Source organism: Phaeodactylum tricornutum, chromosome 11 (assembly GCF_000150955.2).
Source record: "Phaeodactylum tricornutum CCAP 1055/1 chromosome 11, complete sequence".
Taxonomy (NCBI): domain Eukaryota; phylum Bacillariophyta; class Bacillariophyceae; order Surirellales; family Neidiaceae; genus Phaeodactylum; species Phaeodactylum tricornutum.
Genome location: NC_011679.1, coordinates 332,409 through 347,633, shown reverse-complemented (window position 1 = coordinate 347,633; position 15,225 = coordinate 332,409). Strand labels below are relative to the sequence as shown.

At 51.1% G+C, this 15,225-nt stretch overlaps 8 protein-coding genes across 8 annotated transcripts; 5 read left to right on the top strand and 3 right to left on the bottom strand.

Annotated features, from left to right (window-relative positions):
• Positions 1-176: 176 nt before the first annotated feature.
• Positions 177-1,779, top strand: PHATR_28181 (predicted protein). Its single transcript, XM_002185832.1, has 2 exons — positions 177-706; positions 773-1,779. Exons 1-2 carry the CDS (start codon positions 201-203, stop codon positions 1,362-1,364), a joined length of 1,098 nt encoding a protein of 365 aa, XP_002185868.1. The 5' UTR covers positions 177-200; the 3' UTR covers positions 1,365-1,779.
• A 1,250-nt stretch (positions 1,780-3,029) lies between these two features.
• Positions 3,030-4,253, bottom strand: PHATR_36776 (predicted protein; the record flags this gene model as incomplete). Its single annotated transcript, XM_002185651.1, has 1 exon — positions 3,030-4,253. The coding sequence occupies one exon, from the start codon at positions 4,251-4,253 to the stop codon at positions 3,030-3,032; it is 1,224 nt and encodes a 407-aa protein (XP_002185687.1).
• Positions 4,254-4,596: 343 nt separating this feature from the next.
• Positions 4,597-5,485, top strand: PHATR_46743 (predicted protein). Its single transcript, XM_002185831.1, has one exon. The coding sequence runs from the start codon at positions 4,617-4,619 to the stop codon at positions 5,250-5,252; it is 636 nt and encodes a 211-aa protein (XP_002185867.1). The 5' UTR covers positions 4,597-4,616; the 3' UTR covers positions 5,253-5,485.
• A 163-nt stretch (positions 5,486-5,648) lies between these two features.
• PHATR_46742 (predicted protein) lies at positions 5,649-6,834 on the top strand (the record flags this gene model as incomplete). The annotated part of the gene is made up of 1 exon (XM_002185830.1): positions 5,649-6,834. The coding sequence occupies exon 1, from the start codon at positions 5,662-5,664 to the stop codon at positions 6,832-6,834; it is 1,173 nt and encodes a 390-aa protein (XP_002185866.1). The 5' UTR covers positions 5,649-5,661.
• A 51-nt stretch (positions 6,835-6,885) lies between these two features.
• Positions 6,886-9,449, bottom strand: PHATR_46741 (predicted protein; the record flags this gene model as incomplete). Its single annotated transcript, XM_002185650.1, has 2 exons — positions 6,886-8,640; positions 8,736-9,449. 2 exons carry the CDS (start codon positions 9,447-9,449, stop codon positions 6,886-6,888), a joined length of 2,469 nt encoding a protein of 822 aa, XP_002185686.1.
• Positions 9,450-9,944: 495 nt separating this feature from the next.
• PHATR_46740 (predicted protein) lies at positions 9,945-11,231 on the top strand (the record flags this gene model as incomplete). The annotated part of the gene is made up of 2 exons (XM_002185829.1): positions 9,945-10,494; positions 10,617-11,231. The coding sequence occupies exons 1-2, from the start codon at positions 10,093-10,095 to the stop codon at positions 11,229-11,231; spliced, it is 1,017 nt and encodes a 338-aa protein (XP_002185865.1). The 5' UTR covers positions 9,945-10,092.
• A 672-nt stretch (positions 11,232-11,903) lies between these two features.
• Positions 11,904-13,576, top strand: PHATR_36771 (predicted protein; the record flags this gene model as incomplete). The annotated part of the gene is made up of 2 exons (XM_002185828.1): positions 11,904-13,545; positions 13,569-13,576. 2 exons carry the CDS (start codon positions 11,904-11,906, stop codon positions 13,574-13,576), a joined length of 1,650 nt encoding a protein of 549 aa, XP_002185864.1.
• Positions 13,577-13,639: 63 nt separating this feature from the next.
• On the bottom strand, positions 13,640-14,845 carry PHATR_36770 (predicted protein; the record flags this gene model as incomplete). Its single annotated transcript, XM_002185649.1, has 1 exon — positions 13,640-14,845. One exon carries the CDS (start codon positions 14,843-14,845, stop codon positions 13,640-13,642), a length of 1,206 nt encoding a protein of 401 aa, XP_002185685.1.
• Positions 14,846-15,225: the final 380 nt, after the last annotated feature.

Genomic DNA, 15,225 nt, shown 5'->3' with positions numbered 1-15,225 from the left:
CTGACAGTGATTTTACGTTGGGTCAAAAAAAAAGGCAAAGTTGGCGTCGAACGATCAAATCTGAAAAACTGGACGGAAATGAATCAAAATTCTAGATTCCTTATGGCCTGCCATCGCAGTCAATCATCTTTTTCACAAAATTCATTTTTACTTTTACATTGCATTAGCCAATATGACAGCAACCAAAATAGCATTTTGCGATGACGACCGTATCCAGAGTTCGAACTTCGCATCATGTTCGAACACTATCACCTACATACCATAAATTCCACAGAAACAGTATAGTGCTGCTAAAACGTTATTTGTCGGGAGTTTCCATGGACAAGCAAGCCGAAGCACCTCCCGATAATTCGATGTCGTACGAGAATGGCTCATGTGTAGTTGACGTTTCCGATCTCGCCCAGAGTATGCGGGAGCAAGTCCGTGCTTACACCGCTAGAGTGGCTCCAGAGCGCGTGCATCTTGCAGGCGTCTTGGCACGAAACGGTCCACACCGGTCCGACTCGGAAGTATATGCCGAGCGGATTGCTGAAACGCTCGAATCCGACGGGATCGATTTCACTCTTTACGAATGCATAGGAGAAAAACCGTCGGATGTCTCCAAGGTGATTCGGGAAATGAATGGAAGAAGCGACGTGCATGGAATTTTGGTCTTTTATCCTATCTTTAAAAAGAATAGCCCAATGTATGGCAGACGGAAAGGGCCGTATCTCAATCGCTCCTCAGGAGTGTACTACAAGTCAGACGATGATTGGTTACGCGATGTGGTTAGCCCTTTAAAGGACGTCGAGGGATTAGGACACAACTACAACGCGCGCTGGATTTTCAGAGCTCGAGGAAGGAATCGAATGGAACGCGAGGTTTATATTCCGTGCACGGCGCTCGCGGTTATGAAAATACTGCAAACCTATCATCCATTGGAATCTTCGGTGGCCGAAGCGCAGCATAAACGGTGGGCGGGCTTCCGTGTGACTATCGTGAATCGCTCTGAAATATTAGGTCGACCTCTTGCAGCACTCTTGGCTTTAGAAGGAGCTTCTGTCTACTCTGTGGATGATTCTTCTATTCTCGAATTCATGGACGGTGGTCGAATGAGACTTCGCAATGATTTGACATTGAACGAATGCCTACGACAATCGGCAATCGTAGTGACTGGTGTGCCGTCCGAAGACTATTGTTTGCCTTGTGATATGATCCTTCCTGAAACTACGGTCGTCAATATTTCCGAGTATGCCAACGTCGACGAAGCAGCCGTGATCCACACACCACACATACGCCTCATTCCACAAATTGGCAAAGTCACCGTGGCGGCACTTGAGCAAAATTTAATCTTGCTGCACCAACGAGCGATGGCCAACAAGTAAATTCCACATTTAACACGGAATAGTGATACTAAACAGAGAGCCCTCACTGGCGACAAACAGCTGTCCTAATTCGACAATTTCGGCGCTTCAGCCAGTGGGCTTAGGGAACTTGAGATTCACCACTGCAGACTTGTGTCTGAGAATGTGAAGGCATCAGCGTCATGACTTCCCCTTCTACACTCATCCGGCGTTCGTTGAGAATAATTTGTTCACTGAGAACAGATCGTTGCCTTCGACTTTCTGATGACTGCGACAAAAGAAAGCCTTCCTGCACAGCTTCCGTTTCTTCAAAGCGCCTTAGCGACTGAGTCAAGCAATCCTCAAAAACCGAAAGAACGGTTTCTTTTTTACTCACGGCGTGTAGTAGCTCATGCTTTACACGTAAAAGTTTGTTCTTGGATTCTTGAACTTGCTCCATAGCTCTTCGAACATCTTCAACTTCGTTCTGGAACATGACATAGGCGACATTTTCTTTCCATCTGGGACATGCTTCCTCCAAAATCTTGACCATGCATTTGTCGCGCTCGATTCGGTCTATGACCTCGTCAGCCAACATTTGGCCTCTCTGACTTAGCATCGAACGATCCACAGCTGGCGATTCTGTGCCCCCGACTATCTTCTGTGGCGTCCAATGTTGAGTAATCCTCTAAATAATTGAGGAGGCTTTCTATGGCAACGTTTTCTGTTTCGCAGGGTTCGTCGAAAAGCCGGTCCCAAGTACAACGGAAATTTCCGCGGAGCATTTTGCCCCAAAGACTCATACCCACACTTCGCGGACTGGCAGCATTCCTATCATCTCGCCTACATTCCCAGTCTACACGATGAGCTCCAGCCGTTGGAGATGAAGCCACAAAAGGCGCTCGACGGTCGCCAACTGCTGACCCCGTAGTGTCCTGCAAAGAAGAGTCACTACCCATGCTACAGAAATGTTCAGCACTGTGCGTCTCGTTCGCGGTTGGAGACTCAATGTCCACTTCAACGATGCTTTCAAGTAGTCCGTGAGGAGAAAACATTTTCGTTGCAACCTCATCCTTTGTAGTGCTGCCCATGAGCTGCGTCAAGGTTGGTTGAAACGTAGGTGCGAAGCTAAACATGTTCGACCTGGCTCTATCAACTTCCATCTCAGTTAGTCGAAGACCACCCGAAGTCTGCCCAAATCTAGATTCAATCTCTTGCACATCCGGGAGAAACCGAGGTCGATTTTCCCCAAAATCAATCAGCGCTTGCCGAGTTTTCCACATCTCTCGACGATGTTTCTTTAATCGACGCCGAACACCATCCTCTTGATCTGCGTATTTTTCAGTCATTTGCTCAAGCTTCTGAAGCCTTCGAATCAAAGCCCGTTCAATTGATGGACCCGACTGGGATAAGTCCAGGGTACTCTTTGCAACATCGTTCTCAGAAGTTGAACAGGAGCACTTTGAACACAAGTTACAAGACTCACGGACCCGCTTTCTTCCCCTAGCTCCCTTTTGCTTCGGAGGAATATCGTCTGACCAAAGCGCCGCAGCCGTGTCTGAATCAGCCTTATTCATCCTAAGTTTGCCCGGCTCTCTCTTGGATCCTGTAAGGACCTCCGGTTTGTTTTCTTCCATTACATCGTTCACTTTTGTGTCGCTTGTTTCGTGCTTTGAGGGCAGTTTTATCTCTAGACATTGTTTAGTTTCATGCCAAGGTGCACCCGATGATAATTTCTTCTGGTCTGTGATTAATGGATCTAAATACTCTTTGCAGGATATCTTCTTTGTCGACTTTTTGGCCTGCTTCTACAGGCTCTATCGATGCAGAATTGTTCTCGGGTGGTTCGGATACAGACTGTCGAGCTTGCCTGGACACGAGGGTAGATATAGCTGTTTCACCAATTTTCGAATCTACAGACTCATTGGAGAAACATGTCATGTGCTTTTGAATATCTTGATTTTTCACCTGGAATTGATGGACTAGCTCAACAACTCGGTCTTTTACCCGCTTACGAGCAGCTTTTGGGAGAGCCATTCCAATTCGTGTCTCTACAGCAGCAATCACATCTTTGAGCGTGCAAGTCAAGTCCGAATGAGCAAAGATATCTTCAACGGCAGTTTGTATATGATCATCTGTTGGCAAAGAAGGCTTACTTTGCTGCGGTGACGAGGCACTTTCCTTTTGGAAAGGAGAGCTCCTTTGTATCAATTCCACAATGCGCGTTTTACACAGAGTTCTTTGAGCAGTTGTCAGGGAAACGGATAGCATATCTTCAACATCGTTCAAAATCTGTTTCAGCGTTACGGAACTCAGGTTTGCCTTGCGATAGCACTGATCAATGGCGTTAATAATTGATCTTAAATCCCCACTTTGTTCATTTCGTTTTTCCTTTATCGGATCAGAAAACGGGAAACTCTTTGGTGGTAGGTGACTGGAATGTTTTGCAGGGAGAATGCATTTTGAACTTTGCTGTATTTCCGTCTTTGCTGACGAATCCATTTGTTCAGAATGTCTCATTTCTTTTGCCTGTTCGGCTTTCGTAGTTTGCTTGAAAGCCGGGGTGGCGAAGACGTCGTCATTTTCGTCGCCACTGCTGTCGTCGATCGTGTCTCCGTATTTAGGCTTAGGAATGACCTCGATTGATTTGATCTGAGAGTCTTTTCTCACTTCGTTTCTCTGAGGGAGCCCACGAGAGCGCTTATCATCCGGCTCTCCGAGAAACTCCTTTTCGAGACGAAGAAGTTCAGAATCATAAGAAAAGGAGGGCAAGGGAAGTTCCAGCATTGCCCTGGATCGTTGACGTTTGCGCGAACCAGAGGCGATGCCACAATGTGATTTTGACATATTCATCATCGACTTGGCTGCGGGCACGGCCCGACGTGACAAGCTAAAGCCCGGCCTCACGTCCTTTTCTTCGCTCGTTCCCATCAGAAAGTATTTGACTGTGAGAAAAGTTTACTACTTCGAAGTACCTTTACGAAAGCAAAGTCTGGCTGAGGCCATCCGTCTTCCTTTTTCACAGTCAAAGCGACGTCGATCGAATTGGCACTTCGTTTCTATCCGCTTACAACATACATCTCACTCGACAGGAGTATATATTGGAGCGGGGGGTCAAAATGCGATTCATTCTTACGCTAACTGTAAACGATAGTGCAAGACACAAAGTTGAAGTCGCAAGCGACAAAAGACCACATTAAATAAGAAATACGATTCAGCTTGATTTCACTGTCAACAAAAGAGAACTCTGAAATCAGATCACACTTTTCTATACTCTCAAACTGTTCCGCCACGATGAAGATCTTTTCAAGTTCGTTCACCACTGTCATCGTTCTTCTCGCAATATCCTTGTCAACCGCTGAGATTACGGGAGAATTTGACGAAATCTTGGCAAAGGAACTCCCCCGGCAAGTGGAAATTCCGGACGTTTTTGGCGGTCGCGGACATCGACGATCTTGCGCTGAAAACGGAAAAGTTGCCGCGTGGTGTAACACCGAGCACACTCCCAGTCTTGCTTGTGGAATTTTGCCTGACTTTGATGAGTATGGCTGTGCTTGCTTGGGAGATGCGTCCTCTTGCCCGGACGAGTGTATTAGCGGTTTCACGCCTTCCGCTAAGACGCACTATGGGATCCGATGCCAAGGCATCCCACCAGACGAACCCAATTATGTCTTGAAAGAGAACCATGCTTTAAATCGTTGTGAAAATAATGCAGTCGTCTCCTCGTGGTGCGACGACTTTGTCAACATGCACTTGACGTGCAAACTTCACGAAGATGTCGACGAGTACTCTTGCCACTGCGGTGGCAAGCATTCGGCATGTCCCGAAGATTGTGTGGGAGGATTAACACCCATTGAAACAACGCACAATGTGATCAGATGCAAGGGAATACCGTTGGACCAGCCCAACTATATTCTCAAGGAGGGGTAACAATTACTTGATCCCCTTTTGAGTTACAACCCTTTGGGGCTCCAACTTCTCTATCACGCTTGCATTCCAAATGACACTTTGACTGTAACCAACCCCTACACTTACAGAACGGTTCGAGTTTACTTTGTAGAACACAGGGCCATCTATTTTTAACCTACTACGTCGTACCATGTCCTGACTTTTGCATATTCAAGAATAAAATGGCTTACCTTAGGACGATAATTTTCTGTTGCAATGGCATTGTTTTATACTTTCATACTGACGCGCATGTAGTTACAGTTAGCGTATTTTGGCGCCCGTGATTCAGGATTCTGAGCCATCAAGCCACTGACATGACAGTGAATCATTCCTTCGGTTTCTCTCACGGCTCGTTGCGTATCACTTCCTCCCGGACCGACGCGTTCACACCATGAGGACTTCCTTCGGTATGCAGCTCAGCATCCTGGTTTTGGTTGTTCACACTGCACTATCATTCACACCACAGTCAGCCGAGAAGCCGACGATGGCAGCGTGGAAGCGTCCATCGACGGACGATGTATCCCACAGCGGAGATCAAGACCTTACAACAAAAGATGTTTCCCGCCGTTTTTTTCTGGGGACTGCGGTTTCGACCGGAATTGTCCTTGCAGGATCCAATATCGCCAATGCAGTGGATGAAGAGACTATACATGTTCCCGCCAACCTGATTTCAGCCGGCGCGACCGAAACGGTCGACTGGCAGGGTATTTTTCAAAAGGCCTCGAAGAAGGCATTGGGCGGAGGTAAGGCAGGAGCCGCCGCCGCAGTCGTTCAAGTTTGCTCGCTTATGTGGCTTCGAACGAGTATGAATTATCAGTATCGGTATGGGGGCAATCTACAGTCTTCGCTCAATACCTTATGGGCCGAAGGCGGTATCGGACGACTGTACCAAGGCCTACCGTTTGCATTAGTGCAGGGCCCGCTGACACGATTTGGAGATACGGCTGCCAACGTAGGTATTCTGGTTCTACTGGAAACGCTTCCCGCTACCCAGGACTTGCCGCTGCCGTTAAAGACGGCATGCGGTAGTGTTGCGGCTGGTCTGTGGCGAATTGTTCTCATGCCGGTGGATGCGTCCAAAACGGTCATGCAGGTCGAGGGAAGCGGGGGGCTCAAACGTTTATGGGACAGCGTTCTCGAATCGGGGCCCTCACCACTTTATCGGGGAGCCTTGGCCCAAGCAGCGGCGACAGCGGCTGGTCACTTTCCGTGGTTCCTCACCTACAACTACTTAAACGATCAGCTTCCAGCGGTATCGTCGGAGGCCGATCTACTGTTATCCCTCGCTCGATCCGCGTTGCTCGGGCTTTCGGCTTCGTGCGTCTCTGACTGTGTCTCAAACTCATTGCGGGTTGTCAAAACAACGAAACAAACGGCTCAGGTCGGCGAAGGGAGTGATTCTAAGAAAGAAATTACCTATCCCGAGGTTGTTGCAATGATTCTGGAGCAGGATGGAGTCGTCGGACTGTTTGGACGAGGGTTGCAAACACGGTTACTGACTAATATGATTCAAGGCGCTGTCTTTAGTGTACTGTGGAGGTATTTTCAGCAGGTAGGGGTATGAGGCATTGCTGGTGTAAGGATCGTAGAAAAAATGCTAGAATATGCCGTTGATTCAAATCAAGTCGTATTCTACAGTGTAGTCGCTCAGGTCGTCGTCTTTAAAATGCGATTGGACGCCTACAAGTCCGAGCCTTTGGGTGGCCCAGCTATCGAGCAAAAGTCGGGGTGGAACAATGTGCACGGCGCGGTGCGCCCACATCGCGTTCGTGAGGGCTTGGGAACTGGCCATGTTGATCTGGCGAATCATACCCGAGGATAAATTACGAAAGACTTCTTCGTCTCGAATGTTCATGCGTCCCAGAGCGTATAATACATTGGCAGCTTCCTGTGGCGTCGGTTGCAGCTTACTGTCCAACCCGAAGCGTCTTGTCAGAACAAAAATTACCTTATAGTCTTGACTCTGAAGTTTGCAGAGTGCCCAGACGATGTTCGCCACCTCTTGGGACGTTAGTTCCGCAGATAATGCATGGGCGCGACTGGCGATGGGGCTCACAATGGAAGCGTCACGAATACCCAGATACGCCATGGCCCATAGTGCCTGTGCCACGTCCTTGGTCGACAGCTCTTCCGCGTGGCTAGAGAGAAAGGAAGCCAACGCCCAGGAATTGCTCAAGTAAGGCGGTTCCGGGTGGTCGTCGATTTCGAGTTCCCCTTCCCAAGCCATCATTTTTCCGCAAGCCCAGAGACTCTGGGCGACCTGACGATTGCTGCAATTGTCCAAGCGGGCAACCATTACTTCCACTAGATGGTCAAAAATCCCCATATCGTCAACGTACAGCGCCTTGGCGTACGTGTAGATGGCCGACGTCACATCGCGGGTAGAAATTTGTGTGGAGAGCAAGGGTTCACCGAGGTTTCGGAACAAACAAAAGAGCATTTCCGACCGACGTGAGACTTGCTGGGGTGCACTTTCAGCGTACGAGGCTTGGTTGGTGAACGATCGCAGTACTCGGCAGGCCGTTTTGGGCGAACATTCCTCCGTATGTTCCAGGCGTAGAATTTCGTTCCCCAAAGCCTCCCACACTTGGTCATCGTTCCATTTTGCAGCGCTCATGAACCACGCATAGTTCGATAGTTCCCGCATCTCACATTTTCCCAAAAACTTTTCGTCTAGAAAGAGCGTCCGGGCTGTCGTCCGGTACATTTTCATAATCGAGTCGTCACGGCCGTGGAGCAATACGGCGCAGCGCAAAATATCATTCACGTGCGACGGCTGGCAAGGAAAATTCGGGGCCGCTACGGCAACAAGACTACCAAAGTGTGTAGCCAGCACTTGTGCCAGTTCGTTGGTTGCGGGTAGATTCCAGGATACGGATGCTTCCGCAAAGCGTGCCAGGTCCGTGACCGTCCACGTCTCGGGACTTTGCAAGGCACGTTGCGTGAGCCATTGGTACGCATCCCGTACCAACGGATCGTCGGTTGGGACGGCAAAGGCCGACAAGGAAACTAGTGTCGCTACCAATTCCGAGACCGCTCTCGCCTCGTTAGATTCCTTGGCGTGGGCGACCAGATCTTTGGTAACGGTATACACGAGGGTTTGTAGTTCGTGCACGTCGGTCGTGGCGATATCGTCGTCAACATTCCGTGAAGCGAGTAGTACTGCCGCGGCGGCGGCCCGGGCAAGCGTGGCATCCGAGGCGTTCACTCGTACGGATTTTTTGCGCAAACGACGCGCCACGGCGCGAAGGAGGTTCCGTTCGGCGGCGTGGTCCAATCGGGAGGCCGCGAGCGCTTGTAACACGGCGGTAAGGTCACGGGCCGAAAGTTGCGCGAGGGCATCGCCGCGGGTCAATCGATGGCAAAGTGACTGGTAGAAACAGGGAGATTTGGTGGATGCGTCTTTATTGTTGTTGTTGTTGTTGTAGTGGGATGGGTGGCGTGGTCGAGTTGCAACGAGTGAACCGATCGGAGGCAGTCCACCCATCGTTTGGGACCCGCTTGACGGAGAACAATATCGGAGCGTTCGGCCAAGTGGTTCCATATTTTCTGTGCCAGTGTTTGGAGTCTATTGTGGAATTCGTGAACGTGAGTGTTGCCGTATCCGCATTCCGTGCGAATGGCGAGTATAGAAAGCGAGGTCAAGACATCACAGAGTGTGTAGAGCGACAGATTTGTGGAAAAACATGGATTCGGCCGACCGTTATTGCCTGTGAGTTCTGCGGAAGACACGACAGCCGTGTCTACCGTCTTAAGGAGCGTCGATAGGAATGGGTGTCCCGTTCGGGTAGTGTGTTGATTGTTGTTGTTGTTGTTGTTGGGGTCGACGGCCAACAGCTGTACCGTGCGTTTCAACGCCGCCGCCGTCCATCGTGGACGCGAGCGTACGGGAAGGTTATCGAGTAGTTCGTCGTAACGTCTCTGTAGCTCCACGAGAGATACACAGGTACGTAGACTGTGTCGCACGTCGTTAGGTACGGGCGATGGTTGGGAGGTGTGTTGGGCGTCAACGAGAACGGCACGTACGGAGGGTGGTATGGGTCGAATATGCGGTCTCGTGAGAGGGGGCACCCAGGCGTGGACTGGCGTCGGCACGGTACCCAGATAAACCCCGGTTGATTGTCCCATTCCCCACAGTATCGTCCAAGCCGACGTGGGAAGTGTCCGTTGGCGTTTCATGTTCCGGGGAACAAACAGCCTTTGTGTCGATTGCTTGTTCCTACTACGATTACGACTGTGATTGCAATTACAGTCAATCGAGATTGACGGGTGAAATGACTAGTGTGAGCAAGGAAGGAAGGAAGGAAGGAAACGCACGCATCGGTGAGACGACAATCGACAAGCACCATCTCCGGACCAAAAATGAACAGTGTGGCTGGCAGGTCCATTTTGGTGGCGGACAGTGAGCACCAAATACAGGGGGAGGGAAGAGGGGTTGACTGTACACTGTAACGGAAGGGGTCGTGCTCGCGAACGTGACCAAACGAGTCCCAGATTCCGTGTCGTCTTCCTACCCTACTTTGGATGAGGGTTTGGGCAGGCGGGCCCGCGTTCGTGGTAACCGCCCCTCCCGGTCGGTACACAATGATCAAACTGTACGAATGATCTTCCCACCGCTGTTCCCTTTGGGTCCAGTGTCACAGCAATGAACCAACCAAACATTGGGTTTAGATGCACTGACGGTGACGGTCCATTTCCAACCAACCGACACCCTTTCCTTGCCGTACTTGCCTTTTGGTAGTGTCCATTTCGTTACGGATTCGTCGTCGTTGTCGTTGCAGTAGTTGCTATAGTAGCAGTAGTTGCAACAGTCGTAATTGCAATGGCAACCGTTAGGTCGTCGAACCCGAGCGGCATGGAAGAAACCACCGTCCACCCGACGGCTTTGGGGACAACCGATGCCGCCGCATCCACGGACGACCCGTCCGAGTCGTCTCTGCCCGTCGACAAGGGAAGTACTGTACGGGATGTCGGCGACAACGCACGAGAAGATGAACCGGAGGCAGCTTTGCATGCGGAGACGACGGAACCAGCCGCTACCGCCGCCACGGATCCGGACGGTGCCATCCGCACAGTCGCCACGCTGTGTCGGGACGACGACCAAGAGTCACACTCTACGGATGCCACCAACTGTACCACGGTCCTTCCACAAAAACCAGTTAAACGAGCCCGCACGGCGTATTTCATTTTCGCCGACGACCATCGAGCACGAGTCCAGAAAGAAGTAAGTTACTGCGGGATGGGATAGGGGCGGTGCGGCCTCCATCCCACGACTCTTTCTGTTTCCGGATTTCCTGGTGCTGACCTCGTTTCCTTTCTCTCGAATTGTTTTCACTCCTCCAACAGCATCCGGGCGAAGGCGTGGCGACACAGGCCAAAGCACTCGGTCACCTTTGGGCGAACTTACCGGCCGACGCCAAGTTGGTGTATCAGAACCAAGCCGCACAGGAGCGAGAGCGTGTCGCCCAGCAACTCCAAGCCTGGAAAGACGCCGGAGGTTTGGCGACCGCAACGACCAACACTGGCTTGGGTGCCAACTCGTCGTTGTTGGAGTCGTCGTCCCCTGCGAATAACAATGCCGATTCCCTCGTGTTTCCCGTGGCCCGCGTACGCAAAATATGCAAACTCGATACGGACGTCAAGGGACTTTCGAAAGAAGCCTTGTTGCTCGTCACCAAGGCCGCCGAACTCTTCACGTCGCAGCTCGGGACGGAAACCACCCGCGTCGCGCAGATACAGAATCGTCGCACACTCTTACCGGACGACGTGGCGCAGGTATGTGCCGCCCGCGCCCGCTTTGACTTTTTGCAACCGGACATTCAGGATTTGACCCGCCAGCAACAAACGCAAGCGCGGGTGCATCAGCAAGAAAAGGCGGCGGCCGCCGGGGAAGTGGCGACCGGCCGCGCCAACGGGAAAAACATCACGGACTACTTTGCGGCGGTCCCGCAACCGGAGTAGAAAGACGTATCGTGGAAAGACGTAACGTGGAGGGGCACGATGCACACACACAGAGTGTGGCGGCGACCTCGTTCCGAGGTAGCGCGACCTAGCGAACTACTACCATTACTACTTGCTGTCACTCGCCATGGGTCAAGCGTTTTGGTTTGTTCGTGTCGGGAGGAAAAAGTACGTTTTCTTTTCGATGCACGCAGCATAATTGCGAGTCTGGAGTTGGACCATTTTAACACTTTGGAATCCTTTCTTTTCATTTACAATAGTTTCTCTAGTAGGAATAGGAGAGCTTGGCTCTCTTTTCGTAGTAGAGTGGCGTGACGAACACTCAGGAGTTGTAGCTAGCTCTAGATCCAGCGAGGAGGTAGATGTAGCCGTGTCGCTGCGATATCTGTTCTACGCGCCCAAATTGGAAACTCGGAGCGCATCCGCGCACGCCCGTTTTTCTACCACCACCAACATAACGAGACACTTTACTACCCAAAAAACCCCGCAATTACCTACCAATTATTCTATTGCGTACAAGCCCGTGACCGTCACGGAGTCTGTAGGGAGAGGCTACGACACACATCGACTCGGTAAAGTCTGGTAGGTAGGATTGCTGGATTAGACGACGCCCGGAACGTTCTCGTCGTCGCTTCCGTATTCCCTCACGCAAGGCACGTACCGTACCGTACCATGGCCTTGTCGTCCGCGGGGAGCGTTGGCAGTCGCCGAACCCCGCAGCGTCAGCGTAGTTACCTCTTTGACGACAGCGAAGACGATAGCAACAACGACGCCGGGCTGTCGCAAAGTGACGTGATATCCATTGCATCGTCGGACTCGTCGTCCGTCGATTCCCGAACGACGTCGACCCTCAACAGTTCCGCGAGTTTGCCCAGCACGCACCACGCGACGCACACGACTTTTTCGCAACTCACGGCTCTGACCGTGACGGGTTCGCCCAACGCTGCGCTCGCCACGCAAGCGTCGACCTCACTTTTCTCTCCCGGACGTGCCATCCCGCACGGTGTCACCGAAACGAAGGAACGGTCGTCCCCATCCCGCACTGTCGTCCAGGCCCATCTGCTCCCCGCCGATTCGCTAGCGACGCTCTCGGCTCCCCTCGGACTCGGAGAAACGGTACCCACGCTCAAGTTAAGTAGCAAGGTGTCGACTCTGAGTAGAACCAACAGTCGCACCAAGAATAACTCCACCGACTCGGCTCCGTCCGCGAAACGCAAGTCGGCCCCCGCGCTCGAAAAGAAGAAAAAAGAGCCAACACACTCCAGTCAGGTTTTAGAAACGGAAACCGCGACTCAGTCGACCACTAGTTCCAAAAAGCGACCCAGCCCCCAACCTAAGCATCCAAAGGCCAAAAAGGGTAAAACATCCACCGCTACCGCTGTTGTCACCGCCCACCGGGGTGACACCGTGGCAGCACCAGACGCTACGAAAGACGAGGTGACCCAAAATGCCTGCGGGAAGGACGCCGACGACGCCGCTGCCTCTTTGACGAACACTAGTACCCGCGAGGAAAAGGAAAATGTACAATCCGTCCCGACCCAGGCACAACCTTCTACCGTCGAGATTCCGGTTAAAGGCGCATCGCCATCAGTTCCGGTTTTGGCGTCCAGCAAAAAAAAGAAGAAAAAACTTAATTTTCAGGACCAGGTCCTCCAGCACATATTGTTGGCCTTCAAACCCTTTTCTCTCAAGTCGCTGGCTCTCGAGCTAAAAACCACAGACACGGCTTTGAATTACGTCATGCTTTCGCTGATTGACAAGAATTTGGTCGTCACGAAAGATTTTACTTCCGCCAAGGGCCGGACCAAAACCCTGTACTGGGCAAACTACGGGGCCAAAGCGAAAGAAGTAGCCGTGTCCATGGCCAGTCAAGACGATATGGCGACCACTAAACGTGAGCTTACCAATCTCCAGGCTCAATATGCGGGTTTGCAGCGGAATATGGACGGGATGGCGTCCGAATTGTCCAATGAAGAGCTCACTGCAAATCTGACCGCCGCCGAGACAGAATTGACGACTCTCCGAGCCAAAGTGGAAGCCGTCCATACTCGCATTCGCAATGTTCGGGCGGGACCAAGTGGAGGAAAGACGTCGAAACCTCTCCAGCAGCAAAGCGGTCCTCCGAAGAGTGCGGCCCAACTAGCCAAGGAACGTTGCCCCCGTCGCCTCAAGATTCGTATCAATGCCATGCGCGGCGAATGGAAAGCTCGCAAAGAGAAGTGTACCGATTTTATTGACCAGCTCGCGGATGGCATGGAAAAAAAGCCAAAGGAAGTTATCAAAGTCTTGGATCTGGAGACGGACGAAATGGTAGGTGCTACTATGCCTTCGAAAAAGACGATTGAGGATTAAACAATCATCTACGCGGCCCTTCTCGCATTCTTTGAAGCAGTAGCAATTTCCTAGCTTTATGTACTTTCTAAAACAATATTGAGTAAAAGCTCCTTGGGGTCGAACTTGTCGGGATCTGAATTGTAGTCCGTGTCCATATAATAATCCGTGATCTCGACCGATTGGCCCTCAATCGTATTTTGCAGTAAAGTCTGTATAGCGTAGCGCGCAAAATCGGGATAAAGCCGATACCCTTGCTCCTGCAACAAAATTTGTGCCTGGAGCGTAATTTCGCCGTCCAAGGCTATACTCCACTGCAGATCAGCCAAGTCTTCCGACCAATCTTCTACTTGTTCGGCTTCAAATGGAGACACTTCGATGATTGAAACGAGCCCTTTGTCAAGCAAAACATCTTTAAGCTCGTGGATGCCTTCTTCCGCCTGGTATAATTGATACTTGAGTTTATCGGCTACGGAATTAAAGGACGGCCGGTCCAGTGAAGACATGGCCGCAGAATAATTTGGCAGACAGAGATTCAGGAGCGCCGCACCCATGCGAGCCTCAAAATCGGTCTTGAACTTGCGAAAATTGATGTTGCGATCAATGATAAGTTCCAGGTAGGCCCTGTATTGAACATACGACAGGAAATTAAATTGGGAAGCGGATGTTGGTCTTCTCGACTGCATTTCCTGTATTGTTAGACCCGAGCGTGCAAAGGAAGGCCGGACGGTAACGGTCACTTTTTCGATTTGCTTTTGTAAAGTTGCGCTATCGAGATTTGCAGCCGCCAGGAACGCCCGGTCGGCAGCTTCAAGAACCAGAAGCGCCAGAGACGTGTCGAGGGGATTCGGCTCAGGGATGATTTTCGGAGCGGGTTTAGCCCTTTGCTTCGATCGCTCCGATCCTAGCCCATACTTGTCGGCGAACTGCTCAAATTTTCCGTCAAAAGCATCAAAGGTTTGTGCCCCTTGAACGACGGATCGACGGACAGAAAGACCCAAGTCAGACTCGGTAACTGCCCGATTGATCCTCGCGCCTACCTCTCCCGCCGCAGCTGTTGAAGGGACCGCAACTATTCCAGTCAATATCGTGCCGACGGATTGTAGTATTTCTCGACGAGAGTGCTTGATGGTCGAAATTGAAGATTCCGTGGAACTGTATTGATGCCTTTGGGCCAACGATTTGACATGCACTGCCTTTCCCACCAGCAAAAGGAAGGTCGCAAAACGCACGATGTCACAACGCTTTCGGAAGGCCGGCCAAGACAACCGGAGCGTCGCCATTGTAACTTTTGTTGGAGGACGTCTGACGCGGATTGTTGACAAGCAAAGAAAACTGCCTGACTGTGACTGCGAAAAACGATTTACACATCATGGCGCTCGAGCTTTCCGAAGATGATCGTTTCCAGGTCTACTCCGCAAAATCGACAACGGTAAGTTCCAGGGAAATGATCGGGCGTGGCTGTAGTAGCCAAAAAGTAGCTATAGCTTTCTGACGAATATGAAAATCGAGAGCTTGCTGCATTGTGAGAGATGTGTGAAATAAGGCAGCAGAGTATCACTCTCAATTGACTGTTGACCCAAGCGTCTAGAGCTCATAGTAGGTAGAATTCTCCCTATGGAGACAGAAAAAGTCCCTCACAAAGTGCGTCTTGCTGCTGAGG